This window comes from Chlamydomonas reinhardtii, chromosome 3 (assembly GCF_000002595.2).
Source record: "Chlamydomonas reinhardtii strain CC-503 cw92 mt+ chromosome 3, whole genome shotgun sequence".
NCBI classification, from domain to species: Eukaryota; Viridiplantae; Chlorophyta; class Chlorophyceae; order Chlamydomonadales; family Chlamydomonadaceae; genus Chlamydomonas; species Chlamydomonas reinhardtii.
The window spans coordinates 6338881-6363870 of record NC_057006.1 but is presented as its reverse complement, the minus strand read 5'-3'; the positions used below and the strand labels follow the sequence as shown (position 1 = coordinate 6363870).

Here is a 24990-nt window from a genome sequence, read left to right as displayed (position 1 = left end):
CTGAGCTCCTTGAGCAGGCACGAGCAATGTACTGAACTGCCAGAGCGTCAACATGCGCTTGCAGTGCTGCAGAGCAGGGCTTGCACAAGGGCTTGCACCTTTGGGGAGCGGCAAGAAACGGGCCCCAAGAAAGATTGGGCAGTTCCGGGAGTGCATTCTCGCCGCGTGGCCCTGCATGCGGTCCCCGCATGGCCAAGTATCTTTTCCCGGGGGGGTTGGGCGGGAGCCCCGAGGCCCCCTTAACGCTAGAACTAGGCATCTTCGGCCCCTGGATTGGCAGCGGGACGTGGCTGGACGCATGGCGGGCCGTGCCTGTACGAACCGAGCAACCGACCCCGGCTTTGTCCGGGAGATGAGGTAGACGCTTGCAGCCTCAGACCAGAGGCGTGGCGTGGGGGCGCAGCCCACTTTTCCCGTGCGAGGGGCACCACATATCTTGTCGGCCCTCCACCCGCCCCCCGTGCCCGCCACCCCTCCCCCACCCACCCGACATCCCCCTCTTCACCCCCCGCCACCTCCGTGTTCTGGCTAGAGGTTTTCCTGCTGTTGGTTGTCCTGTGCTGGCCGTGCTTGTGCTTGGCAGCGGGACGTGGCTGGACGCATGGCGGGCCGTGCCTGCACAAACCGACGCCGGCTATGCCCGGGAGATGAGGTAGACGCTTGCGGCCAGGGGCTCCCCTGCTTGCGGCCTCAGACTGGAGATGTCACGTGGGCTCAGCCCGCTTTTCCCTTGCACGCAGTGCTCGTATCTTGTAGATGCCCTCAGGCACCTGGCATCTACACATGCGTAGATGACCCTGACCGCGGCATCTACACTTAAGCCCCCAAGCCCCCCAAAACGTCTACACTTCCCCCATTTTTGCGCCAAAACCGGCCAAAAACGTCTACACCTGCGTAGATGCGCGGCACCCAAACCCAAATTTTTTTCTCCGCCTTCGGCGGATTTTGGGCACATTTCTACAGTGTAGATGGAAGATACGAGCACTGCTTGCACGGGAAAAACTCATTTCTTGTTCAGCCTCTGCAAGAACGTGGTTAGGGCCCGCCTCGCCAGCGGCGGCGGCCTACCCATGCAGGCCCTGCTGCCTGAGAGCCCGGTAATGAAACAATGCCATGTGGCGGCACTGAAGGCATGTGATCCACGCCCGGTTCACAACTGATGCAAGTGCCTTACAAACAGCGGCACCGGATATGCCTCATGCTTAAGGTACCCCTGTCTCGTACACTGCGTACGTACTGTGGCGCTGGAGAGGTGCACCCGCGAAGGCCCCTAGCTTCCATTAGGCATTACCGGATCCACCTCAACACTGCTAGATGCATAGGGTCATGGGAAGTGTCCTGTACTTGCATCTGAGTCCTTCCTTTGCTTGCGATGTCTCTTTCCAAACCATGCCTCCACGGTGCAACAACCTCTCTGTGCATGCCCTTGTCCTACCCAACATCTGCCACATACAGCAAGGTGCACTACCGCCACCTTGACCGCAGCACTTTGCACGTGCAACTTGGAGCAGCTCTGGTCCTAGCCTCTAACCCTTGCGTCTGCGCTTGATCAAGCCCATCAGGCCTGCAGCGGCGGCAGCTCATGACGCCATACCAAACGCCTTCTCAATGCTGTTGTGCTTATCCGCCCCTGCCGCCGGTGCGGCGGCCTTGTCCACCTTTTGCTTTTTTCCCGGCGGCGCGCCCGCTGCAGCCACCGCAGCAGCCTTGCCCTCCGCCTCTGTGGCCGCTGCAGCCGACACCATGTTGATGACGGCGGTGAAGCCCGCGGCCATGAGCCGCTTGTCGCCCCGAATGCACTTCTCCATGTCATCCAGGCGCACCGTGCGCCGCTTGCCTGCCGCCGCCGCCGCCGTGGCCTTGGCGCACACGGCGGACAGGAACACCTCCGCGGCCGCCGACAGCGCCAGCACGCCCTCAGCTGCAGCGCGGGAGTGAGGCGAGGGCAGTGGCGACCAGGCGGTGACGGGACGCAGGGTTTGCAACACAGCTATCACCGGAGCGCGGAGAACCACCCAGTACACCGACCTCTGATTGCATTGTACCTAAATTTCTAACGCGCCGCTGCGGCATCACTCGCTTGTTGCAGGCCGGAGACTCACCGGAGCAGCGCTGGATTTCAGGGTCCAGGTTGACCACTTTGCGCACCCAGGACGCCGGTAGCGAAGCAGCAGCGGCAGCCTTGGCGGGGCTGCCAGCCCTCTGGCCCCCCTCCGCGTTCCCCTCGCCTTGCGTCTCGCTCCCGTCGCCCGCTTGTTGCTGCTGTTGCTGCTGCTTCTGCTCCTCTGCTTGCGCCCGGTACTTGGCCTTTTCCTCCTCGGTAAGAGCTTTCCATATTTGGCCCAGCTGCGTTATGCACACAGGGGCGCACGGAGCATCAAGTCAGACTCACCCTAGCCCCTTGCTAGAGCGCCGCTGCCGTAACCCATCCCTTGCTGTCGTCCACGCCAATACTCCTTTCCCCTGGCCACATGGGCTGTCCGGCGCGACACCTGCCTCCACACAGTCGAGACACCGTCGGGAACACGCACCTCCTTGGCCACGACCGTCACCGCTATCTTCTCCTGGCCCTCTGCTGCTAGCCGCTGGCGCACGGATTCTCTATGCTGATTGCAGAAGAGCATATATGCCGTGGGAGCCATGGCTACCGAGCGCCGAAGGCGCGGCGCTCCGGCCAAAATGCTATGCTTCAAGCGCTGTGCCCCGAGCCGCTGTCTTTGTAAGCTATGAGCTCAGTGTCTTAAATTTTCCTAGATAAAGTTCAAAACACAACGCAACGACACGCTTCCGGGCACTTTTAGTTCAAAACGACAGCGATGTATCGACAGCCTGGGTGCGACGAGAGTCCCTTGTTACAGTAGTCTTTGTGATGCATGTTGCTACAGCAATAATGTGCGTTTGTGTATAAAGAATGCTGCTTTCCAATCTTCCTCTGCCGGGCCCTCCCGCCATGGCTGGGGTTGGCTGGGGTGCCGCTGCCATGTGCATGCCCCTCCTTTCCGCCTCATCTGCATGCTAGCTTTTCGAGCACGTGGCGCACTTGCTCACCACATCAGCAACCATGGTGGCCTTACTGTTATGTGGCAGTGCACTTGAAGGCCTTGCCATACGCTTACATCCTATCTCCATGGAACCAACCCAATTTACCCAAACACCTCGCCCCCAATACCGGTCGTACAAGATAGGGATACTCATGCTATTTCTGGTTGTTAAGCCGTGAGAGACCGCCTGCCGTCAATACGTCCGGTCAGAGCTCCTACTACTAGGTTCAGCTGACTCAGCACCCAAGAATTTCTTCACTGCGTGGCGATGGGACGGTACGGTACAGTAATGCGCACGCCTATGCGCACAGACCGCCTTAGCATGCACTCCATGTCAGTGACCAGCGGCCCACTATGCAAAGCCGTCGAAGCCGCATACAACCCGCTTTCACGCGGCGGGCGGCGTTCTATCCTCCGAAACTCTTCTGAGTTCTGACCCTAGCAGCCGTCGCCACACCAGCCCACCACACCCAACGCCCCGCGGCCGTCGCCTCCGCTTAGGCCAGGCCGCGCTCCTTCATGACGCGCATCATCGTGACGCCCATCTGCGCGGGCGAGCGGGTGACAGTGACGCCCGCCTCCTCCAGCGCCTTGATCTTGTCGGTGGCAGTGCCCTTGCCGCCGCTGATGATGGCGCCGGCGTGGCCCATGCGCCGCCCCGGTGGCGCCGTCAGACCTGAGGACACAAGCGCACGGATTGCGACGTTTTTGCATAAGCACAGCAGGCATGCATGGGCACACGTTGGCTATGGCATATGGAAACTGCGGATGACTTGCTGTGGTATTACCACGTGGTACAGCATCTGCTGTTGCTTGGGAGAAAACGTGCATGCAATAAGCAGTTACGAGAAGCACGCTAGGGCAGAACAATTGCAGAGGTGGTGTGATGGAATGACGTGCTAGCACCACAGCGTTTACGCACCGGCGATGAAGGACACCACAGGCTTCTTAGTCCCGGACTTCCGGATGAACTCGGCCGCCTCCTCCTCGGCCGTGCCGCCGATCTCGCCAATCATGATGATGCCCTCCGTCTGCGAGAGAACATCAAAGAGCCGCAAGGTTTAAGCCGGGCGAGGCGGCACATCGGCCATCACTGCTTCTGCCAAATGCCACCACGAACTCTCATGACCGTTACCGTAGCGCCATGCAACCCCCCAACAACTATTCCTATCTGGACGCACTCCGCAATCATCACCCCGTCAAAGCCTACTAGTTGAACTCCGTTAGCTCCGGAGGCCCACAGCCTCAGGCTACCTCCCACCACCGCCACCGCCGCACCTGCGGGTCCTTGACGAACCGCTCCAGGCAGTCCACGAAGTTGGTGCCGTTGAAGGGGTCGCCGCCGATGCCCACCACCGTGGACTGGCCCAGGCCCTGGTTGGTGGTCTGGAACACAGCCTGGAGGGGGTGGGGCGGGAAGGAGGGCGCAGAAAGGAGAAGAGGGGCCCGTTGAAGACCAACCGAAGGTGCGCTGGGCGGCACTCCCAGTAGAGGGGGATGATAAATGACCGTCATCGCGGGCGGGGGGCGAGGTCATGGATTGTGCAGGCGCGTGTGCGGCAGCATGGGCGCTGTAGACACGGTGGGATATAGGCTGCTGGTGATGCAAGGCCGGTGTAGAGCCCTGGTTGAATTCCGCAGCTGCAGAGCCGCCCGTAATTTGCTGCTTTTGGACCAGCCAGACCGCTCTCACCTCGTACGTGAGCGTCCCCGAGCGGCTGACAATACCAATCTTGCCCGGCGTGTGGATGTACCCCTGTGAGGTGCGTCGTCGCAAAATATTGGCACACGCGAGTGGTTGCGTGGCGCCTGAAACATTCACTGTCGCAGATCCGGAAATTCACCCACAACTCTCTTTTCTCCAGCAGCCCTCTCCAGCCCTCACGCCTCGTCACCTCGTGCCTTGCTTCGGCCCCTGCCGCCTTAACCCCTCCCGTTGCCGGCCCCGCCGCTCACCGGCATGATGCCAATCTTACACTCTCCGGGCTTGATGATGCCGGGGCAGTTGGGGCCTATGAGCCGCGTCTTGGTCTGGCCCTGCATCGCCTTCTTCACGCGAACCTGCAGCGCAGCCATACCAGCACCAGCAGCGCGCGCTGGGTAATCCCTGCAATCGCACGCTGTGCCCGACTCATACTGCATGCCCGGAATCGCGGGGCCTGTCAGCAGCACGCCGACGTTGCCCTCTGCCCCAAGCTCTGGTCCCAGTACCCGCGCGCCCCAGCCCCCTCGTCTCCGCCTTCGCCCCCGCCCCGCACCATGTCGTGCTGCGGGATGCCCTCGGTGATGCACACCACCAGCTCCAGCTCCGCCTCAACAGCCTCCAGAATGGCCTTGGCCGCGAAGGGCGGCGGCACGTAGATGACGGTGGCGTGGCAGCCGGTGGCGGCCTTGGCCTCAGCCACTGTGTTGAACACGGGGAGGCCCAGGTGGCTGGTGCCGCCCTTCTTGGGTGTCACGCCGCCCACCTGTGTGCATGCGAAGACGCTTAGCCGCGGCCATTCGCGTGCGTTGAGTATTATGGCACATTGGCTGCGGGACAGCCAAGCCTAATTCCCCAGACATGAATGGACTCTCGACTCCGCATCAGCGCTGCCCGGGCCACAGCCTCACCATTTGGGTGCCGTAGGCGATAGCCTGTATGCAAGTGAGGATGCAGGGTTACAGTGTGAGTACCGCACAGCATGGTAGCGCAAGAGTCTTGCACGCAAACGCAGTGGTGGCCGAAGAAGGGTGGAGAGACATGTCGCATCACTAGGGCGCACCTGTTCCGTGTGAAAGGTTCCATTCTTGCCGGTCAGGCCCTGGCAGATAACCTTCGTGTTCTTGTCAACGAACACAGCTGGGTTGTGCGCCGCCTGTGTGTATACGGGATGGCGCCGCACGGGGTCGGGTGGTTACAATGCGTTCCAAACACCCGTACTCAACAAAGCTGTCCCAGTGCTGGCCTACGTGGGTCTACTTCAATCCGGCCTTGTCTGTGTCCTTCAGTAACACACCCTAGCTGTGCAGCTCAGGGGCTATTGCCCCAGTCTGAGGCATGAAAATGCCGCCCCCCTCCTACTAGGGGTGGTCGAGCGGTGCCCTTCCATGAACTGCGGCACGGACCTGAGAAGCGAAGCCGCGCACGAAGCCCGCAAGTGCAGAAGACTCAGATTTGGCCGAGCTGCGAGGGGGGATGTCCCGGCAAGTAATTCCGCCAAGCGTAATGAGTTTCGGTTGTGTTCGACTGCCGACACATTGATGTCAGCTATCGCCCAGGGTCAGCCCGCCCTGCTAGCGTAGGCTCAACCTGCATGCCCATCTCAATGGTCCTCACCCAGCCGCAGTAAGGAAAAGACGCCACATTGTGCAGCGCAGAGAATCAGACACTGACAATCTCCGAGACAGGTCCGCCCAAAGGCCTCGTGTACTCAATTGGCCCCGTCTACAGTGCTAATGAAAATTCAGCAAGTTCGTGTTGCTGTGGAGCTTGACACTCTACTGCGACACGAGCGCACGAACGGTGTTGCACTGACTATGACAAGGGAGCCGGCCTGGGCTGCCCTCGGTTTTGAAAGTGTATGCTTTGCAGAAATTGAGTGTTGCTATGTCAGCGGGGAGTCACAGAACACCAGGCATGAAGTCCCCATTCTGAGCCCTGTGCTTTGATGCCTGAGCACTGCCCGCCAAAGTTTCACAGGCGATTTGCTGATGCGTTTGACCTTCACCTTGCTGTCACGTTTGACTGCCGTGGGCCAGGGGTTGAATATGCATAGCTTTGCCAGCCAGAAAGCTAGTTCCAGGCTCAGCTCGATTGCATCGTCGCGTATTACTCCTTTCGTTGGCAAAGCTCCCACTTCCATTCATAAACCTGCACGCTGCCTGGCGACCACCCACCAAACCATGGAAGCGTCGACTTCTGGCTCAAGCACCTCGAGCGAGGTTGAGGCCCTGCGCGCTCAAATCAGCAAGCTGGAGGTGAATTGAGACTAAACCATATTGAATGCACATTTGAGCGGCCCTTTGGGTGAGGGGTGTGGCGACAGAGCCGTCACGATCACCGTGTGCACGCGTAAACACAGGCGACGCTGAAGGAGAAGGAGAAGCAGCTGGACACTGTGTACCCTTACTCGCGTTCATACAACAAGACTGCTGTTAACACTATCCTGGGCGCGGCGGACGGGGGCAAGAGCCTGGTAAGTGCGGGAAGCCCATCTCACGGCGGCTTCGGTCGGCCTCGTCGCTCTCTTCTTTACCTGAGTAATGACACGATGCTGGCCTTGCAATGCTGGGGTGTCGCAGGTTGGCCAGACGCTGCGCGTGGGTGGCTGGGTGAAGACCGGCCGTGAGGCTGGTGCGGGTGCCTTCTGCTTCCTTGAGGTCAACGATGGCTCCATGTTCGATAGCCTGCAGGTGGGGACAGCAGGGCGGTGCGGGGAGGGCTCCGACTGCACCCGGGGTAAATACCCGGAGCGCCAGGCGGAGGGCTGGGGTCCACAGCTCTCTGGTACACACTGCAGGAGCAGGCGGGGGAGGGGTATCCCAGGAGGGCAGGCGGGCACACGGCTTCCGGTACCTGCTCCTGGGTCGAAGGCTGGGCCAGGACACCAGGTCCTCCCACGACCCAGCAGGTCTGAGCTGCGGCGCCAACATCACGTGTTCAATTGCTGAACTCGGCAGGTGATGGTGTCGAAGGAGGTGGCGGAGGAGGTAGGCGGCCTGAAGACGCTGGTGCCCACCGGCACCTCGGTGCTGGTGGAGGGCCACCTGGAGGCCACCCCTGAGGGCACCAAGCAGGTGGGGCGCAGACATGGAGGGGGCGGGGGGCGCACAGATGCAGGCCTTGAGCTGAAGGCAGTCTGTGGGCTGGGGCTGGGGCTGCACGGTTGGCGATGCTCACGGTTTGGGAGGGTTACGGGACACGATTGCAACATGCATGTAGTCGTGAGAAGATGCAAAACGTGAACGCGGCAACGAACCAGCACTCCCCCCCTTGCACCCTCTCTGCCCCTCGTTTGCGTTTCCCTCAGGCCGTGGAGCTGAAGGCCACCAAGATCGTGCACGTGGGCCCCTCGGACGCCGCCACCTACCCCATTGCCAAGAAGAAGACCACGTACGAGTTCCTGCGCGAGAAGATGCACCTGCGCCCGCGCTCCAACACCATCAGCGCCGTGGCGCGCATCCGCAACGCGCTGGCCTTTGCCACACACCGCTTCTTCCAGGAGAACGGCTTCCTGTACGTGCACACGCCCATCATCACCGCCTCCGACTGCGAGGGCGCCGGCGAGATGTTCCAGGCGCGTGTGCGGGGCGGGGCTGGCGAAGCTGGTCGGGCGAAGGGGCGCAGGGAAAGGAAAGGTGGACTAGGCGATGCTGGAGGAAGGCGCGCTTCAGGGGGTCCTGCATAAGAGCGTAATCACCCAGGAGAGGAGCAGCAAACAGCTCGAAGCGGAGGCCGGGAACAAATCAATCGAACGTAACTTTGGCCCGGTTACAGCTATGGGGCTCAGAGTTTATCTTGGTGGCTGTTCCACAGGTGACCACGCTGCTGGGCAAGATGAAGGAGCACGAGGGCGCGCCGGCGGTGTCACCGGCCGAGCTGGAGGCCGCCAAGGCGCAGGTGGCGGCGCACGGCGAGGAGGTCAAGGCAGCCAAGGCGGTGAGAGGCCGGGCCGGGGGGGGGATGCGGAGGTGAGCGGTTGGCGCTCATGGAGAACGGAGTGGTTGAATCACGAGAGGGGAGCAGGATCTGGGCGTAATGTTTCCTAATTGCAATGCAACAGCATTAAACTGTACGGGCCGGGTGCGACAGGCTCCGGTGAAAGGCGGAGTGAAGATTGGAGGGGATAGAGCAGCGATGTGGCAAACGTCGACGTGAAATGATTGAACTCGGGAGCCGTGTTGCCGGTTTAGCAAGATGTTGCCGGTTTTTGCTGATAGCTTGCGCCCCTGCTTCACCACCTGACCTGCCTGGTCCAGGCTGCCGCTGCCAACAAGGAGGACAAGTCGCTGGCCGCCGCCTCCAAGGCGGCCGTGGACAAGCTGCTGAAGGCCAAGGAGGAGCTGGCCAAGCTGGAGGAGGGGTGAGCGCGTAGAGCGGGCGGCAGTGGAGGCAGCGACAGCAATGGGGGCTGGCGGCAGCAGTGAGGTCAGGCAGAGCGGAGGATAGGGAGGGACGAAGCGCACTGCGCGAAGGAGGCAGCTAAGGAAGAGGCCGGCAGCGCACAGCCGTGAGGGCTGGGGCTGTCGCTTCTTGGTCAGCTGGGGACCGGGCTCAAATGGTGTGGAAAGCGGGAATTATGCAGCAGTGTCGGCGGTCATGGGCTTGCAATCCTGCAGGCCAGATGTCAGGAGGCAGAGCGCCCACCACATGCTGATGCGCATCTGTTATGCCTACCTACTCCCACCTACTCCCAACCGCCCCCCGTGCAGCTCCCGCATCGTGGGCGGCATCAAGCGCCTGCCGGACGGCACCCCCGACTATAAGGAGGACTTCTTCTCCAAGCCCGCCTTCCTCACCGTGTCCGGCCAGCTGCAGGTGTGTGCGTGTGGCATGAAGCAAGGCGCTGCGGTGCGGGCCTGGAGGCGGGGAACAAGGAAACGGGGAGTTGGGAGTGTTTGACGTCAGGGCGCGTACCGCACTATGTGACTGCGCTTTTGGCAACGCTGCGACACCGTTCACGTGGTTCCAGACCCGTACCACACGAGTGATCTCGCCCACCCCCCTACCCCAGGGCGAGTTCTACGCCTGCGCGCTGTCCAACATCTACACCTTCGGCCCCACCTTCCGCGCCGAGTACAGCTTTACGGCGCGCCACCTGGCGGAGTTCTGGATGATTGAGCCGGAGATGGCGTTCTGCGACCTGAAGGACGACATGCAGTGCGCCGAGGACTACGTGCGCTACTGCTGCAAGTGGGTGGGGGTCCGGGCGGGCGGGGTGGGTCGGGGGTGGCATCTACTCAGCAGCAAAGCCAGGCAAGAGCTCAAGGCAACAGCCCTTGTAGGCATTTCTGTGATGAAGTCTTATTTCTATTCACCTTGGAGAACAGATCTCCCGTGGGCGAGTCGACGCGCTCACGGGCTGCTGATTATCAACTTCTGAGACTTGCTCTTCCCTGCAACATTGCATGTCATCGCATAGAAATGGTCCCTGTTCCGTGGGGTTGCTACGGCACTTCACATCACGAAGCTGCATAATTCCACTCAGGCCGAAGCTGCGTGCATGCCCGCTGATGAACTCTTAATTCTAATCACCTTGGAGAACAGATTTCCCGTGGGCGAATCGACGCGCTCGCGGGCTGCTGATTCATCGACTTCTGAGGGCAAACATTCCTACATACCAGTGCATCCTGCGCCGCATGCACCTCGCGCGTACGGGCCAGCGCGCACTCTCTCTCATGTCCTGCTCACACTCATTCTCACCACCTGCCTCAGCCGCACCTATACGTCATCCAACTGCGGGCCGCCACCTCACATTCTCACATGCCTGGCCCTGCGGCCCACCACCTGCCCGCACCTCAGGTTCCTGCTGGAGAACTGCAAGCCTGACCTGGAGTTCATCAACAAGATGGTGGACAACACGGCACTGGCGCGCCTGGAGCAGGTGCGCGGGTGCACAGGGCCATAGGCACCAGCGGGCAGAGCAAGCCGGGCAGAGGCTGGAGCAGCGGCGGACGCGCCCTGCGTAAAAGCACGACGCAAGAAGCATGCGCACCCCGCCGTGCCCCAACGGAAATTAGATGTCCTCTCACCTACATGACGCCCGCATCCATGTCGGCCTGCAGGTGGCGTCCACGCCCTTCAAGCGCATCAGCTACACGGAGGCGATTGACCTGCTGCTGGGCGTGGTGGCGGAGGGCAAGAAGTCGTTCGAGTTCAAGGTGGAGTGGGGCATCGACCTGTCGACCGAGCACGAGCGCTACCTGACTGAGGAGATTTTCAAGCAGCCCGTCATCGTGTACAACTACCCCAAGGAGATCAAGGCGTTCTACATGCGCCTGAACGACGACAACAAGACCGTGGCGGCCATGGACGTGCTGGTGCCCAAGGTGGGGCGGGGGCTGGTTGCGGGTCGGAAGGGGGAAACGGGAAGCGTGGAGAGAACGGATGGAGAGATGGCTTGGCGGTGGGGAGTGCTGGCTCGGGTGGTCGGGCGTCAGTGCCATTGCTGTAGACCACTTCTGTGCATTGCCACTGTATCGTCCTTACGGCCTAAACCTGGCGGCTATTTGCCATCTTCAAAAACATAGCTCACCGGCTTGCGCCACCTGCCTCTTCCTAACCTCAGGTGGGCGAGTTGATCGGCGGCTCTCAACGTGAGGACCGCCTGGACGTGCTGGAGCGCCGGCTAGGCGAGAGCGGCATGGACCTGGCCGCCTACGAGGGCTACCTCGACCTGCGCCGCTACGGCACCGTGCCGCACTCGGGCTTCGGCCTGGGCTTCGAGCGCCTCATCCTGTTCGCCACTGGCCTCGACAACATCCGCGAGGTCATCCCCTTCCCGCGCTGGCCCGGCAACGCCGCGTACTAAGCGGCGCGCCAAGGCGGGGGCTGGGCGGGGGCGGGAGAAGAGAGTCATGGAAGCGTGTGTGTGATGGTGTTTGTGCGTGTGCGGGACTGGTGGTGCCCTGGAGGCGATCCAGGACGTGGGGAAGGGCTGAACGGTGGAGTGCTTGAAGGCCAAGCACATGCATAGGGGGGCTGCGGGCGCGCTGGCCTGCAACAGGTGCCGGTGCCGGCGCTGCAGCCGCTTGGGTGCTGCATAGAGCAGCAACTGACACATTGTAGCCAGGACGGTTTTTGAACCTTGAGCTGAAGTGAGGTGCGCACGATCGAGAAAGCCTTTGCTGGTGCTCGGTTCGCACATGGCAAAACGCTTCCAGTCGGTGTGATCGGTAGGAGGGACAGGAGTGAGCCCCGTCACTGTATCAACGGACTAAGTAGGCTAGAAAGGAAGGCGCTCGTCTGTCCCAGGTAGGCATGGGATGAGTAGGAGGCTTGTATTATAAGACTACCAACTCTGGGCGCTCGACCCTTCCTGAGCGGGACTGCCAGGGGACCACAGCATCTTGTTACGCCGGGGCTGTGTTCAGCACTACCACCATTCGTAATCCGCGACCTGACCTGAAACCGTGAAACGTGCTTGGTTCTGATTGCCGCCCTACCGCTGCACATGCTGCGCATGCACCACCTGACCCACGACTTGGTCAGCGCTCACACAAAATTGCACTGTCCTTCTCACCTTGCCAAAAACCTGACCACGTCAGTATTTCGAGTCCGAGTAAGATATAGATCCACACCACACCCAAAAGACGAAGCCAACATCCATCAACCGCCACCTGATCCGCACTAGCGCCGCCTCCTTCGGTCCTTTCAAAAACCTCCACATCAAGCCCCCTACAGCACTGGCGCTGCTGCAGCTGCTGCTGCTCTCCAACCCAGCGCTTTACTTCTTGGCGGGCTCGGGGCGCTTGTAGTAGGGCGTGGGCACGAAGGGCATCTTTGTCACCACGGCGTCGTTTACCTTGCCGCGCACCTCCACCTTGAGCGCGGTGCCGGCCTTGGCGAAGTCCTTGTCCACGTAGCTGCGGGCGGCGGCGCAGAATGAACCACAGGCGGGGCAGCTCATCAGCCGTTACATACAGCGAGCCAAGGCTCGTCCAAAACGTTTCCGGCGTAGGGGACTCTTCGGAGTGGGGCAGCCGTGGCCGGCCTGTCCCTGCATCCCAGCATCCCGGACCCGGGTCTCAGATTCCCAGCCCTGCCCCCGCTCACCCCATGGCGATGTTCTTTTTGAGGCAGGGGCTGAAGGCGCCGCTGGTGATCTCGCCCACCACCTTGCCGTCGGGGGTGCTCACCACGCTGTGCTGGCGGGCGGGCGCGCCGGTGCTCACAAAGCCCACGCGGCGCTTGCTGCGTGTGCCAAGGCATGCACGGAGGTGCACACGGACAAGTGGAGGTGAGGCACGAAGCGCCTTGATATACGGTAGGATGGCGATGGAGTATTACGGCCCCCATACTCGTCCGGCCCGCGCCACTCTATCTGCCGCGTCCCTGCTGCCCGCCACCTCCTCCTTACATCGCCGCCCTTCTTCCCTTCCCACTCGCTTATGCAGCTGCAGTTCTCCTTGCCGCGCGACTGTTTCCTTACGGGATTGGTTCAATGTTAATCCCTTCCCACCCACCCCCCCACAACGCACCTGACGCCCTCCGCCAGCTGCTTCTTAATGATGTCGCCGCCCAGGAAGTCGAACTTCTCGCGGCGGCGCTTGCCGATGGTCCAGGCCAGGCCCGCCTCCACGGGCGTCAGGTCCTCGTTCAGGTCGTTGCCGTACAGGCACAGACCCGCCTCCAGGCGCAGAGAGTCGCGGGGACCCAGGCCTACAAGGATGCGGAGGTGGAGGGGCCAGCGGGAGTGAGAGGTGCGCGGAGGCGGGCCAGGGACAGGGTAAACCCCGATGCAAGCACTGCGGTGCTGCTACGTCTGCAGCCCCCGAACCCACATCCAACGTGCTACTAACTCGTGGCCTGCTGTCACCAGCTGCCGCCGGCGCCAAAGCCGCGCAACGCACCGGCCATGCGCACGCGCTTGTTGGCGGTGAGCTTCTCCGCCAGCGCCACGGCGTGGCTGTTGGGCACACTGATCTCAAAGCCGTCCTCGCCGGTGTACCTGGATGCGCGTGCGAGGAGCCGCACAGCGGGTGGGAAGGCGTGACTCGGGCATGGCAGTTCCATCGCTCGCTGCCAAGCGGCCCGTGTACACATCTCTGCCGCCCCCTCACCCAGCTAGTCCTTGCAACTGCTGGTTCACTGCCCCCTCCCGGCCCCGCCTCCCTCTCCCTCTTGCCCTCTCCGCCTCACCCTGTGCGGGTGACCCAGCACGGGATGCCGCCCAGGTCGATGGGCTTGAAGTCGGAGAAGTACATGGCCTTCAGGTCCACGCCCGGAGCCACCAGGCCCGCCACCACCTCGGCGGCGGCGGGGCCCTGCAGCGCCAGCAGGCTGCGGTCGTCGTGCACCGTCATGGCCACGTCCAGGCCCTTGGACTGCGAGCCGGGAGGAGGAAGGAGCGGGATGTTGTTGGGAAGGAGCGCTAGAAGAGCCATACCCGGGGCCTTGACGTAAGAGCGTGCTGCCGTGCTGCTACTGCATTCCCGCGCCGGCTACACCTCAAGGGCTTTCCAACGGCCAACCACTCCCACACATATGTGGCTGTAGCGCCTCTGCAGCGCACACGCATCTAATCCAGCCCGCTCATGTTGTTAAACCAACCCAGCCCAGCTGAGCACTGCGTCCGTACGACCTGGTCCAACCCACCCAGCCCAGCCCGTATACCCCTCCCCACGCCTCCGTTTTCAACCCGCCGCGGGCGCCGGCCTCCCCGCCCCTCAGCCGCCCCGCCCCCATCTGCGGCGCCAGCTGCCCCACACACCTTGGCCGCCGCCAGGTGCTTGCTGAGGTGCGCGAGGTCCTTGTCGCGGCAGCCCGCGTTCACCACCGTGTAGATGTGCTGGCCGTTCACCTGCGCAGCAGCGGGCGATAGGAAAGGCGTTCATTCGTTCAGGTTTTAAGCCACATTCATGGCATTGGTCAAGTGCAACAAGGAGCTGTGCGGACCATGCCTGTGGGCAGCATGCATGTGGCTGTAGCACCGCTGCAGCACATGGCGGCGCCACCTGCAACAGCGCGGGCCTCGTCGGCACCTAGCACCCGCGCAGCCGCACCTTGGTGATGACGGTGTCGTCAATGATGCCACCCTTTTCGTTGGTGAAGGCGCTCAGGGAGCCGGTGCCGTCCTTGAGGCCGGCGATGTCACCAACCACCAGCCCCTCCAGGAACTGGATGGCGTCTTTGCCCTACAGAAGGGGATGCAGGTTTGCGAAGGAAACGGATGAAGCCTGGTTCGGCCCGTCTGCTATGCATGTGTGTGGCATGCTCCTCGCGGCGTGGAGTGCAGTAAAGTTGCAAGCATGCTGCCGGAGCCACAGACCAAGGCGCCGCAGCGTACTGTTGCACAACCGCCCCAGGTCTGCCTCAACGTGTCGTTGTGTTCCTGCGCCGCTGGCCCCTGCCCAGGCCACGCTTGCGCACACATACAACACGTGCCCAAATATGGTTACCACTTCGTTGGCTGATGCTGTCCCCAAGGCCAGGCAAGGCTACGCGGCATTCGGCCGGTCGCATGCAAGGCTTTGTGCCTGGCGTGGCACGGCTAATGCTCTACTGTGCAGTGCACATGGATCTATGCAAGAAAATGCAGTCGCAGAGCAAACGAATTTCCCTCGACCAAGCCTACAACCGGTGCCAGCTTGCACTGCGCCATGCCCAAAATTCCAATTTTGGCCCACCTTCAGCGAGAAACCACACATGTGCGACACGTCGAACAGCGAGGCGTTCTGACGGCAGTGCGTGGTCGAGTCCATGATGCTATCCTTGTACTGAATAGGCAGCGCCCAGCCAGCGAAATCCACCATCTTGCCTGTTACCATAGCCAGGGGTACAAGCTGGAAACCAATCGTCCCTAGCAAGCCCGCGACAGCTGCATGCAAAATCTCTCTGCACCAGGACACGCACCTCCGTGCGCCACATGGAAGTCATACAGCATCGTCTTCTTCAGCGAAGACAAGTCGGCATAGCCACGGGTGAACAGCAGGGATGCAGCAGCGCCGGCTGCCTGCTGGGCACCAACGCGGCCAAGTGCCGGCAGCATAGAAAGAACGTTGCGAGTGGCGGACGACATTCTTCTACTGTATGAAATGAATGTAGACACACGACGGCTAGACCGGGTATGAGTGTAGGGCCAGCGGGGCGGCAGCCGGGGGGCGGTGGGGCAAACTGTCATTGCCGTATCGTCGTACGTGGTCGCTCGAGTCAGCTGGATATATGGATTATGGAATGGTCAAAGATACTGCAGCCGTTCCCCAGGTCATATTATTTGCGGCGATGGTTTGCGCGGTTGCTGCAGAATGACGGTTGACGCAATATGATCTCAACCCCCGCACGGTAATGTTGGGGCAGGGCAGTCCAGGTGTCCATAGCTCAGGGGGAGAACCAGTGTCACTACGGCAGTTGTTTTGCATTGCCTGCTATCCCTTCGCAGCAAACAGCCAAGGGCGCACGTGTGTTTTGAGGCAGCGACAGCACAGGGCACCAGAGACATGCCTGGGCCCCATTATTGTCAATGCGGCCGCCAGGCGTGCGACATGAGAAAGCACATGGAAGCCGAGGGCTGCAACCAATCCCTTGCTGGTCTCCTGTAGTTCGCAGGAGATTCGGCAGGAATGTGCACGGCACCCCTGGGATTGTACAAGGATGGTCTGCCGTGCCAGGCTGCTTCCCAGGTACGTACGCCTGAGCACGCGGCGCAGTTGCTGCTTAACCAGGGCAAACTGTAATTTGATTGCGGCGGGTATAGTTCCAAGGAACCGGCGCTGAAAACCGGGTGGTGGGTGGGGCGCCAACTGGCACGATAGCATGCGTGGTTCAAACCCTCTTTCATGTCCATGCTGCATTCGGAAAGTTGCTAAGCGCCATTGTACGTTTGTACTCTGATATTTAATTCAACTGCCTTGCCAAGGCTGAGAAAGCTCCTCCTGCATGTTGGCACTGCATTGAACAAGTGACAGGTTAACATCGTTTTCTGTGACGAGACTATGCACCTAGCCTAGATCTGGGTCGAAATCTCATGCTATTCGGAGGTCGCAACGTCTTTGCACGCGGAGCGAAACAGGGGACGTCGCCGTGCCTGCGATCGCTAACACCGTCGCTCTGTCACTATTTGGCGACGCGCCGGTGGAGAAGCATCATGGACGGTGCACCAGGGAGTAAGCGACAGCGTACCGATGGCACGCTGGCCAGGGCTTCGGCGCGGGAGGTCCCCGGCACCCTGCCCGGCACGGTGCGTGAGGCCCCGACCCGACGACCGGGCACAGCCTGCTATCAGCGGGAAACCCCCAGGCCGCGATTGCGCCATTAGGATAGGAACCCCCGTTCCCTGCGCATCATGAAGCTAGGTACGGTATGCTGCTGCCGGCGACAGGTGGCGGTGGAGGTGGCCGGGGTGCTGCCCCGTCACGAGGTGGGCCAGACCTTCCTGGTGCCGGGCCTGGTCATCCGGGAGCACTTCTTCACAGTGCCCCTGGACTACAACGGCTCGGAGGCCACAGCCGGCAAGGTGGGAACCGCGAGGCCTTGCCACGGGCGTGCGGGATTGCAGCGGCTGTGTGTGGGGCGGGCGAGGGGGAAGGCCGGGAGGCGTGTGCGCCAGACGCCATTGCGAAACGCAGATGGCTTATGGCATGGGTAGCAGCGAACTAGCATTTGAAGTCTTGACATTGGTCTAGCGCTTGAGCGGCGGAATGGCAACCGGTGCCGTGCTGACGGCTCCAATGCCGCATGCTCACACACACCGCAGACGATCACCATCTTTGCACGTGAGGTCATGGCGCCCGCACGCAACGAGAGCCTGCCCTGGCTGGTCTACCTTCAAGGTGAGCGGCCACCGCAGTACAGGCGTTGCTATCACTCTTCACAGTCTAGTCAATTCCATAGCATGCCTGGCCCCGCACCTCCCGACGCCTGCCTGCCCCGTCGCGCGGTGTTGCGCCTCTAAGCCGGCACAGCATCACGCACGCACGTTGCTTCCTCTGTATCTCGTGATAGGCGGCCCCGGCTTCGAGGCTCCCCGCATGAGCGAGGTGAGCATCTGGGTGCGCCCCGCCATTAGCAGCCACCGCCTGCTGCTGCTGGACCAGCGCGGCACCGGCCGGTCCACGCCCATCACCACCACCAACCTGCCTCTGCGGGGCGGGCCGGAGGAGCAGGCCGAGTACCTGAGCTACTTCAGGTGAGCGGGCGGCATGTGGCGGCGGGTGGAAGTGGGGTGGCTCCTTGGTGCGAGGGGTTGACCTTCCATCCAATGGGCTCGAGCATGTGGGAGCCGCCGCATTCACGGAAGAGGGTGAGGAGTTATGTACGAGATAAAGGCGGCAAACATGCGTGTGTGCCGCCCGCCGGCTTGAGCTTTGGGGCCCGATCACATCCTGCCGTTTGCGCTGCTACCTTCCACACACAGGGCTGACAGCATCATCAAGGACTGCGAGGTGGTGCGGCGGCTGCTGGTACCGCCCACCTCTTTCGGCGGAAGGTGGAGTGTGCTGGGCCAGTCGTTCGGCGGCTTCTGCGCAACCACCTACCTCAGCCAGGCGCCGGCGGGTGAGGGAGCGGGGGCGAACCGTGGATGCCTCTCGGCCTCACCGGGAAAGTGCCGCAGCGGCATGTCCTCTTGGCTTTACACGTTGACGTGTTCGGTTGCGCTGACGTATGCGGCATATGCATTTCCGTTTGCCCCATCCACATATACACATTCACGTTGCCATTTGTAACACGCACGCCTGGCCTGCCGCCGCGCAGGCCTGATGGAGGTGCTGATCACAGGCGGCCTGCCTCCAGGCATCAGCCTGCCTTGCTCCGCCGAGACCGTGTACACGGCGCTGCACAAGCGAGTCATCGCCGCCAATCACAAGTACTACGACAGGTGCGGGCGGCACACGTACGCGCACTAGGTTGTCGAGCAGAAGGGACCACGCCAGAGTGCATTTGCGATGCGGTGCAATGCTCGTGTATGAATGTGTATGTGCAAGGGGCGGTGTACACGAGGCCACCGGGCTGCGCTGTGTGCGTATGGTCCCTGACCCACATCACCAATGGGCACATCTCACTCTCTTGTCGCTGCCTCGTGCCTTGCTCAAACTTGCCACCTGTCAGCCACGCACCACTCCTCCCTACGCCGCCACCTACTGCCTGCAGGTTTCCCAATGACGTGGAGCAAATGCAGCGCATTGTCAAGTACCTGGCGGAGCAGCCGGGCGGCGGCGCCACGCTGCCGGACGGGACGCTGCTCACGCCGCGCCTGCTGCAGACGTTGGGGCTGAGCGGTGAGGCCTGCCGAACCCTGCGCTTGCCTGGTGTGCGGATGTGTGTGGGTCTGTCAGGGCAAAACAGGAGCCTTGGGTCATGGGGTGCCTTGGTCCACCGCGTTCGCTGGTCGTTTCAACTTTCCGCTCTGCCTGCCACCCTGCCACCTGTCCCGCCAGGTCTGGGCTCGGGCGGCGGCTTCGAGCGGCTGCACTACCTGCTGGATGGCTTCTTCGACGCGGAGGGACACATGACGCCCGCATTCGCCAAGGTGTGGCCTGCGGGTGCTGGTGCGGGCGTGCCTGGTGTGTTGCACCGCTGTGACAGCTGCAGTACGGCATGTGTGCTCGACGACGACATCGCCCGTTGCCGTTCTTGTGTCCCGCCGCACGCAGGCATTTGATGCCTGGCACTCGTGGGACTCCAATCCCCTGTATGCGCTGGTGCATGAGGCCATCTACTGCCAGGTGAAGGAAAACGCGGGAAGGGGTCAACACTGTGCATGCGAATATGGAAAAGCATGTTCGTGTAGATGGCCGCCCCAGGTGCTTGGGGCCCCCGGTGGGTTTTGGTGGAGGTGGCCTACTAGGGGCCACCGGCGCGAGGCTGGCTTGGCCGAGATATGCGCACGCTGCACATGCACCCAAGAGTTCGACCCACTTCAGCTGCGGCCCCCATTTTCATGTGGACGGCTACCCCACCCATCGCCTACCGTACCACTGCAGGGCGGCGAGGCGTCCAACTGGGCTGCGGACCGGGTGCGGGCGCAGGAGCCGTTCGCCAGCCAGTTTGATGCGGTGGCCGCGGCGGAGGAGGGTCGGCGGGTGCTGTTCACCGGCGAGTGCGTGTACCGGTGAGTGCGCCGGCGCCTGGGCCACGGGCGGCGGGCGCGGCAACGCACCTCGGGGCTGCAAGGCTGTGTCCAGTCAGGCCTCAAAGACTGCAACCTGGAGGCAGGTCCGGAGCGTTATGACGCCCATGACGTGTTCTGCCCCTCTCCTGCGCCTGTCCTGCCCGCCAGCTTCATGTTTGAGGACTTGGCGCCGCTGCGGCCGCTGCTGCCCACCGCCGACGTGCTGGCGGCGCGGACCGAGTGGGGGCCGCTGTACGACGCCAAGACGTTGGCCAGCAACAAGGTGCGGCCGTCCCTCCCCCGGCAGTAGTGGTGGTGTGGGTACCGTATGCTGGAGTCCTGTAGCCGTGCGGTGCAAACATGTTTGGGCCTGGCAATTGAGCATAGCAGGCGGTTGCCCTTGTTCCACCCTTGAAGTTCAAAGCCCCTTACGCCGCACATGCCCCAGGTGCCCACGGCCGCTCTAGCCTACGTGGAGGACCTGTATGTGGACTTCGGGCTGAGTCAGGTACCAATCCCGGGGAGCTGTCTTCACGAAAGGGGGGGGGCACCAGGGCTGCTGGTGAATACGGTAACAGGAAAGAAGGGGCAGGGATGCAGGCCGGGGACGGTGCAGTAGAGGATTGGGAGGGGGGCGTTGCGATGTGGGCTGGCTGGCGGGTGGGAGGTTTGAGAGCCCGTGTTTGCCTACCCCGCCCTCCCCTCAGGAGACGGCGTCCTCCATTCGGGGCATCAAGCTGTGGACCACCAACGAGTACCGCCACAGCGGCATCCGCGACGACGGCAGCCGCATCTTTGAGCGCCTGCTGGGCATGGCGCGCAACGTCATCTTCGACTGAGCAGCCGATCGGAGCAGTGCCAGCAGCAGGCGAAAATCGCGTGGAGGGATGCTGTGCAAGCGAGAAAGGTGTGGAGGGAGGGGCCTAGGAGTTTGAGGAGCCGTGCAGAGCAGCTGCAGCGGCTGGTGTTCAAGTGAAACCGTAGCAGAGGATGTTGGCGGCGGTAAGACGAGTTCGTGCGGCGCGGGCATGAGCAAGTAAGGCGCCAGGTGATGATATGTAGTACATACCATTGATTCATGTAGTAGTGCTGATGGTGGGATAAGCTTGGGAGGTGCATCTGGTCTCCCTCTAAATTGTAGAAACCCAATAGACGCACAGGGCATAAGTACTAGAATCTCGAGCTACACACACTTGTTGTCCCACGGCATACCCGCCGGTACGTGTAGGACATAGTAGAGCTGGCGGAATCAGAATGTAGTGTTCGGTAGGTGGGGTGGGTGTGGGCACCGAAGTACCGAAGAATGTTGGGTGGGTAAAGGCGTCCGTTATCATGGACGACGTCTGCTCCTTACTGAAGGCCAGATCCACCCACATCCGCCGCCATCCACCGGGTGAGCAAAGACCCACGAATGAAGTGTATGAGCGGGGCACATGCCTTGTGTCTGCCCCGCTTCCTTTCCACTCCCCTCCCTCAACGGCCTCAAGCAGCTGCTGCAAAACGTTTGCGCTCAGGCAGCAGGCTGCATTTGCTGCGGTCGACCCACGCGCAAACGGCCAGGGCCCCAGGCCCCGGACAGCGTGAAGACTGAAGAGTGAGATTGTCGGGGGCTTTGGACTTTGGTGTTGGCGGAACAGTGGTGACAGCGGCCCACACCTGGGGATGGCGCCGTGGCGGGCAGCGCGCTCCACCGCAGCTGTTGTGTATCATGACACCGTATGGTACCGTAGCCAGGTGTTGATGTTCTTCAGCGAGCAGCATTCACCAATCGTGGGGATTCTACCGTGCCTTGGTGGGCTTGGCCACACGAAAGTACATTGCCGCATGGTACAGCACATTGAGACGGATAGAATGTGGTGCGTGCAGTCTCAGGAATGGTGGGCGCCGGTAGGTGGTATGCAGCGAATCCGCAAGCGCATCCGTGCCACATCCGCATCCATAGCACCGCGCCTCACCATGGACCGGGCGCACGGTTTGCTGCTCTATGGCGTGAGACGGTGAGACCGCCCAACTGTGCGCGGCGTTGAGGATGTGGAGCGTGGGAGGCTCTGGCGACGAAGGGAGCCCGCGTTCTACATGAAGCGCGGCACGATGCACGCGCGGCACGCAATTCGATCGTCCGAACTCTGCTGATCCATCTTCCTGTAAATTACAGGCATTTTGCTGGACCAGCTGTTCGTTACTTGTGCGCACATATGATGGATTGCGCCTCAACGCAGAAGTTTAGCCGAGTTTACGCGAAACCTTCTTCCTCGTTCCAGCGCTTTCCTTGGCCAAGTACCAGGGACTTGACCTTACGAACAAGCATCTAGCGAACATGACAATTAACTGGCTGCTTAGACTGCAGAAGAGTTGCGCGAAAGCACACATGATTCCTTTCACGAGCTCGTTGTCGCCTCGGCGCCACACCAGGACCGGATCTTCAATACGGAACATGAGTTTGGACCGCCAGATGGCGACAGCTGGTGGGAGTCACGCCGGGCTGGCTTTTGGCCTGCCGCGAGCTGGGCTGGGCGCTGCGCGGCGCTCTGCTGGAGGAGCCCTCGCGGAATCAGCGCCGGAGATGTACAGCTGAAGTGAAGCAACTCTTCAGGTGGGCGTTTTGGGGTCTCAGGAAGGAGGAGATGTCAGAGGTCCTCGACATGCGCCATCAGGCTTGCGCCACACGCGTTTTGGGAGCCCGCTGGGGTCTGCTAGTGGTTAGGCCTATTTCATGGATGCCAATTGTCTGCGGTCCGCCCCGGGAAGTGCCCTGCAGCCTACGCCGAGTGAACGCCGGGACACCGGGGTGCGGGTTTCCGCGTTCCGCGCAAGCTCTGGCGCCGCAGCCGAGGCAGGGAAGCCGCCAGCGCTACTGATCTCATATCCCGCCGGTCGGCCTGGCCAGCCTAGTGCTCGCGCGCAGTAAGCTTGCTGCTACGGACCTGCCCGCGATTGTGGTCGGGCGCCCGGCTCGTCGTACAGCCGCCCCTTGCTTATAAGGCGCCCGGCCCTGGGCCCTTGTTGTCTACCACAACAAGCAATCACACTCTGCCCATTGCAGCTGAATCTGTTTGCCCTCGAGACCGTCTTCAGTCAGTCAGCCAGTCAAGTGTCCTCTCAGCCTGTGCGGTAGTTTTCCTCGCGCGAAGAAGCGTCCGCCCACGCGAAGAGCACCATGATGAAAATTGCAGCAACCAAGAACGGCCAGCGGGGCCTACCAGGGCGTGGCGGGTGAGGAAGCCTGCTGGGCAAGCGGGGTAGCTAGGGCGCCCGTTCACAAAGCGTTGCGCGCATAAGCCTCGCGCGGCCCCGTTTTGGTGCTTGTGTGGCCTCTGTGCGTTGGCTTCGGGCGTCGCGGTAGCGAGCCGACGCCTTGGCACAGCGGACATGCTACGGCAAAATGCTACTCGAACTTCGAACGTCCTTAGCGAGCTCGCATTGTGAGCGCGCCCTGTCGTCTTACGTGCCGTGACTGTCCGTGTTCGTTCAGGCTCCTGTGTGCGAACGGTGCACGTACTGGAAGAATCATGATGTGCACAGCGGCAGGCCATGTGCCGCCGCAGCGTGTCCGTGGTGTCCTCGGGGTCAGTACTCGGCATGCATGTATGCATCATTCAATGCATATGTGCATACGGGCATCTGGGGCAGCCACGCGCAAGGGAGGGATTCCATCCGTGGAGAACCGGAACCATGACATCTCGCTCGGCCATCAGTAGCATGCCTCGTTGCCCTCGCGGCATCTGGACATGTCGCACCCGGCTTCGTCCCCGCGCGAAACGCTTCGAGTTAGTGCGTTTATCCGTGTCAGCGAAACCCCGTGCGTGTGCCGTGCGTACCTTGTGGAAGTTCCTCATCCCTCCCTTTCCCCCCTTCCCCCGGACAGGTTGCTGCGCCGCGCCCCGCCACCGCCATCGCATCGCCGCCCAAGCCAGCGCCTGCTGCCCCGCAACGGAACTGCATCAGCGACCCGGGCAATGCACCTGCCCCCCCGGCCGCCTGTGCCCAGGCGGCGACTGTTGTCCAGCCGCACCAGCTGTTGCGTGCGCTCATCTGGGACGAGCAGCTCAACCGCACCCTGTCTCCCTGGGTGAGCAGCGAGGCCACGGTCAGCAGTGCCAACCGAGTAAACACCGCCGGCGGCGTCAACGGAGCTCCCGAGCGCACCGTGGACCGCGCACTGGTGACCCTCACCGGCTCCGCTGCCTGCAAAGCCGCCGCTGCCGGTGTGGGCCAGTCCTGCGTGCTGGCGGACGGGCGGCCCGCGGTTCAAGTGCTGGCGGCTGTGAAGACCGTGACTGCAACCCTGACCCCCACGGAGGCGCACCTGTTGAAGACCTACCCGGCGGCCGCCAGCCTTGCGCTGCTGCCTAGCGTCAAGCTGCTGGGGCAGGAGCTGGAGGCGTTTACCAAGACCATGAAGCGCGCCACGGACGTGCACGGCGCGTACCTGGCGCAACGCTGCTTCCTGCGGCTGTACGGCTGGGAGCTGGTGTGCACCGGCGGCCCCGACACATACGCGCTGCGCTCCTACTGGTGCGTGCGTGTGCGCGCGTGTGTGTCATTGTTCTGTATGCATGCGCAGACACATATAGGGGAAGGGACGCACGTACTGGCTCTGCCCCTCTGGATAATCACCCCTACCGTTCCAGCCCCTATTAAACCATCGGTTAATCGCTGGTTACCCAGCGGTTATCCCGGGAGGAATGGCTGGTTTGGCACTCAGGTTACCATCGGTTTATTTGGGCTTCAGGCCGCAGACCGACGGTTAATAGACCGCCTCACTGGTTACCAGCGGTTAACAGACCGCATGGTCACCAGTGTCGGACCAACTGGTTACCTTGCAGTGACCGCTTGGTTACCGTGCTGTGGCCCAGGCCCGCCCAGCTGCCGCCCAGCCTCCACCCAGCCCCCTCCCAGGCCCGCCCAGCCCCCGCCCAGGCCCGCCCAGCCCCCGCCCAGCTGCATGCCGTGCAGCCCCCGCCCAGCCCGCCTGCCAGCCTGGGTTTAGGGTTGTTCATTATGGCCTGTAAAGTGTCTCCTTTATATGATTCCACCTTGATACAAGCCCTGCCCTAGCAGTGACCACACACATCAGCCTGCTGCATTTTATGCCAAGTGCCCTCACCAACCCATGTCAACTGCCCCCACGCACCAGTACTACTGCATTCCACTGACTGCATCAATGTACTTCATCTCGTGCCCAAGAGACCAACGGT

At 61.9% G+C, this 24990-nt stretch overlaps 7 protein-coding genes across 7 annotated transcripts; 4 read left to right on the top strand and 3 right to left on the bottom strand.

The window, feature by feature from the left end:
• Positions 1 to 694: 694 nt before the first annotated feature.
• CHLRE_03g193900v5 (uncharacterized protein) lies at positions 695 to 2876 on the bottom strand. The gene is made up of 3 exons (XM_001693058.3): positions 2532 to 2876; positions 2103 to 2346; positions 695 to 1921 (listed from the first exon to the last, which is right to left on the bottom strand). The coding sequence occupies exons 1-3, from the start codon at positions 2640 to 2642 to the stop codon at positions 1581 to 1583; spliced, it is 696 nt and encodes a 231-aa protein (XP_001693110.2). The 5' UTR covers positions 2643 to 2876; the 3' UTR covers positions 695 to 1580.
• Positions 2877 to 2924: 48 nt separating this feature from the next.
• On the bottom strand, positions 2925 to 6623 carry CHLRE_03g193850v5 (uncharacterized protein). The gene is made up of 10 exons (XM_001693057.2): positions 6361 to 6623; positions 6150 to 6207; positions 5807 to 5899; positions 5655 to 5678; positions 5300 to 5509; positions 4998 to 5102; positions 4735 to 4797; positions 4320 to 4439; positions 3964 to 4072; positions 2925 to 3717 (listed from the first exon to the last, which is right to left on the bottom strand). The coding sequence occupies exons 1-10, from the start codon at positions 6387 to 6389 to the stop codon at positions 3539 to 3541; spliced, it is 990 nt and encodes a 329-aa protein (XP_001693109.1). The 5' UTR covers positions 6390 to 6623; the 3' UTR covers positions 2925 to 3538.
• Positions 6624 to 6716: 93 nt separating this feature from the next.
• On the top strand, positions 6717 to 12022 carry CHLRE_03g193800v5 (uncharacterized protein). Its single transcript, XM_043061219.1, has 12 exons — positions 6717 to 7001; positions 7106 to 7219; positions 7326 to 7436; positions 7704 to 7820; positions 8054 to 8320; positions 8560 to 8682; positions 9003 to 9106; positions 9456 to 9561; positions 9758 to 9936; positions 10546 to 10627; positions 10809 to 11072; positions 11312 to 12022. The coding sequence occupies exons 3-12, from the start codon at positions 7419 to 7421 to the stop codon at positions 11552 to 11554; spliced, it is 1503 nt and encodes a 500-aa protein (XP_042926348.1). The 5' UTR covers positions 6717 to 7001; positions 7106 to 7219; positions 7326 to 7418; the 3' UTR covers positions 11555 to 12022.
• Positions 12023 to 12024: 2 nt separating this feature from the next.
• On the bottom strand, positions 12025 to 16066 carry CHLRE_03g193750v5 (uncharacterized protein). The gene is made up of 9 exons (XM_001693055.2): positions 15598 to 16066; positions 15372 to 15502; positions 14748 to 14879; positions 14456 to 14545; positions 13885 to 14069; positions 13596 to 13693; positions 13224 to 13404; positions 12799 to 12936; positions 12025 to 12608 (listed from the first exon to the last, which is right to left on the bottom strand). The coding sequence occupies exons 1-9, from the start codon at positions 15761 to 15763 to the stop codon at positions 12470 to 12472; spliced, it is 1260 nt and encodes a 419-aa protein (XP_001693107.2). The 5' UTR covers positions 15764 to 16066; the 3' UTR covers positions 12025 to 12469.
• Positions 16067 to 16566: 500 nt separating this feature from the next.
• Positions 16567 to 21236, top strand: CHLRE_03g193700v5 (uncharacterized protein). Its single transcript, XM_001693207.2, has 13 exons — positions 16567 to 16921; positions 17063 to 17197; positions 17438 to 17513; positions 17686 to 17869; positions 18098 to 18237; positions 18436 to 18559; positions 18832 to 18959; positions 19119 to 19210; positions 19335 to 19406; positions 19665 to 19792; positions 19961 to 20075; positions 20241 to 20300; positions 20500 to 21236. The coding sequence occupies exons 1-13, from the start codon at positions 16829 to 16831 to the stop codon at positions 20629 to 20631; spliced, it is 1479 nt and encodes a 492-aa protein (XP_001693259.2). The 5' UTR covers positions 16567 to 16828; the 3' UTR covers positions 20632 to 21236.
• A 704-nt stretch (positions 21237 to 21940) lies between these two features.
• Positions 21941 to 22656, top strand: CHLRE_03g193676v5 (uncharacterized protein). The gene has a single exon (XM_043061218.1). It carries the CDS (start codon positions 22161 to 22163, stop codon positions 22365 to 22367), a length of 207 nt encoding a protein of 68 aa, XP_042926347.1. The 5' UTR covers positions 21941 to 22160; the 3' UTR covers positions 22368 to 22656.
• Positions 22657 to 22850: 194 nt separating this feature from the next.
• Positions 22851 to 24636, top strand: CHLRE_03g193650v5 (uncharacterized protein). The gene is made up of 3 exons (XM_043061217.1): positions 22851 to 23358; positions 23658 to 24307; positions 24424 to 24636. The coding sequence occupies exons 1-3, from the start codon at positions 23302 to 23304 to the stop codon at positions 24431 to 24433; spliced, it is 717 nt and encodes a 238-aa protein (XP_042926346.1). The 5' UTR covers positions 22851 to 23301; the 3' UTR covers positions 24434 to 24636.
• The last annotated feature ends 354 nt before the right edge of the window (positions 24637 to 24990 follow it).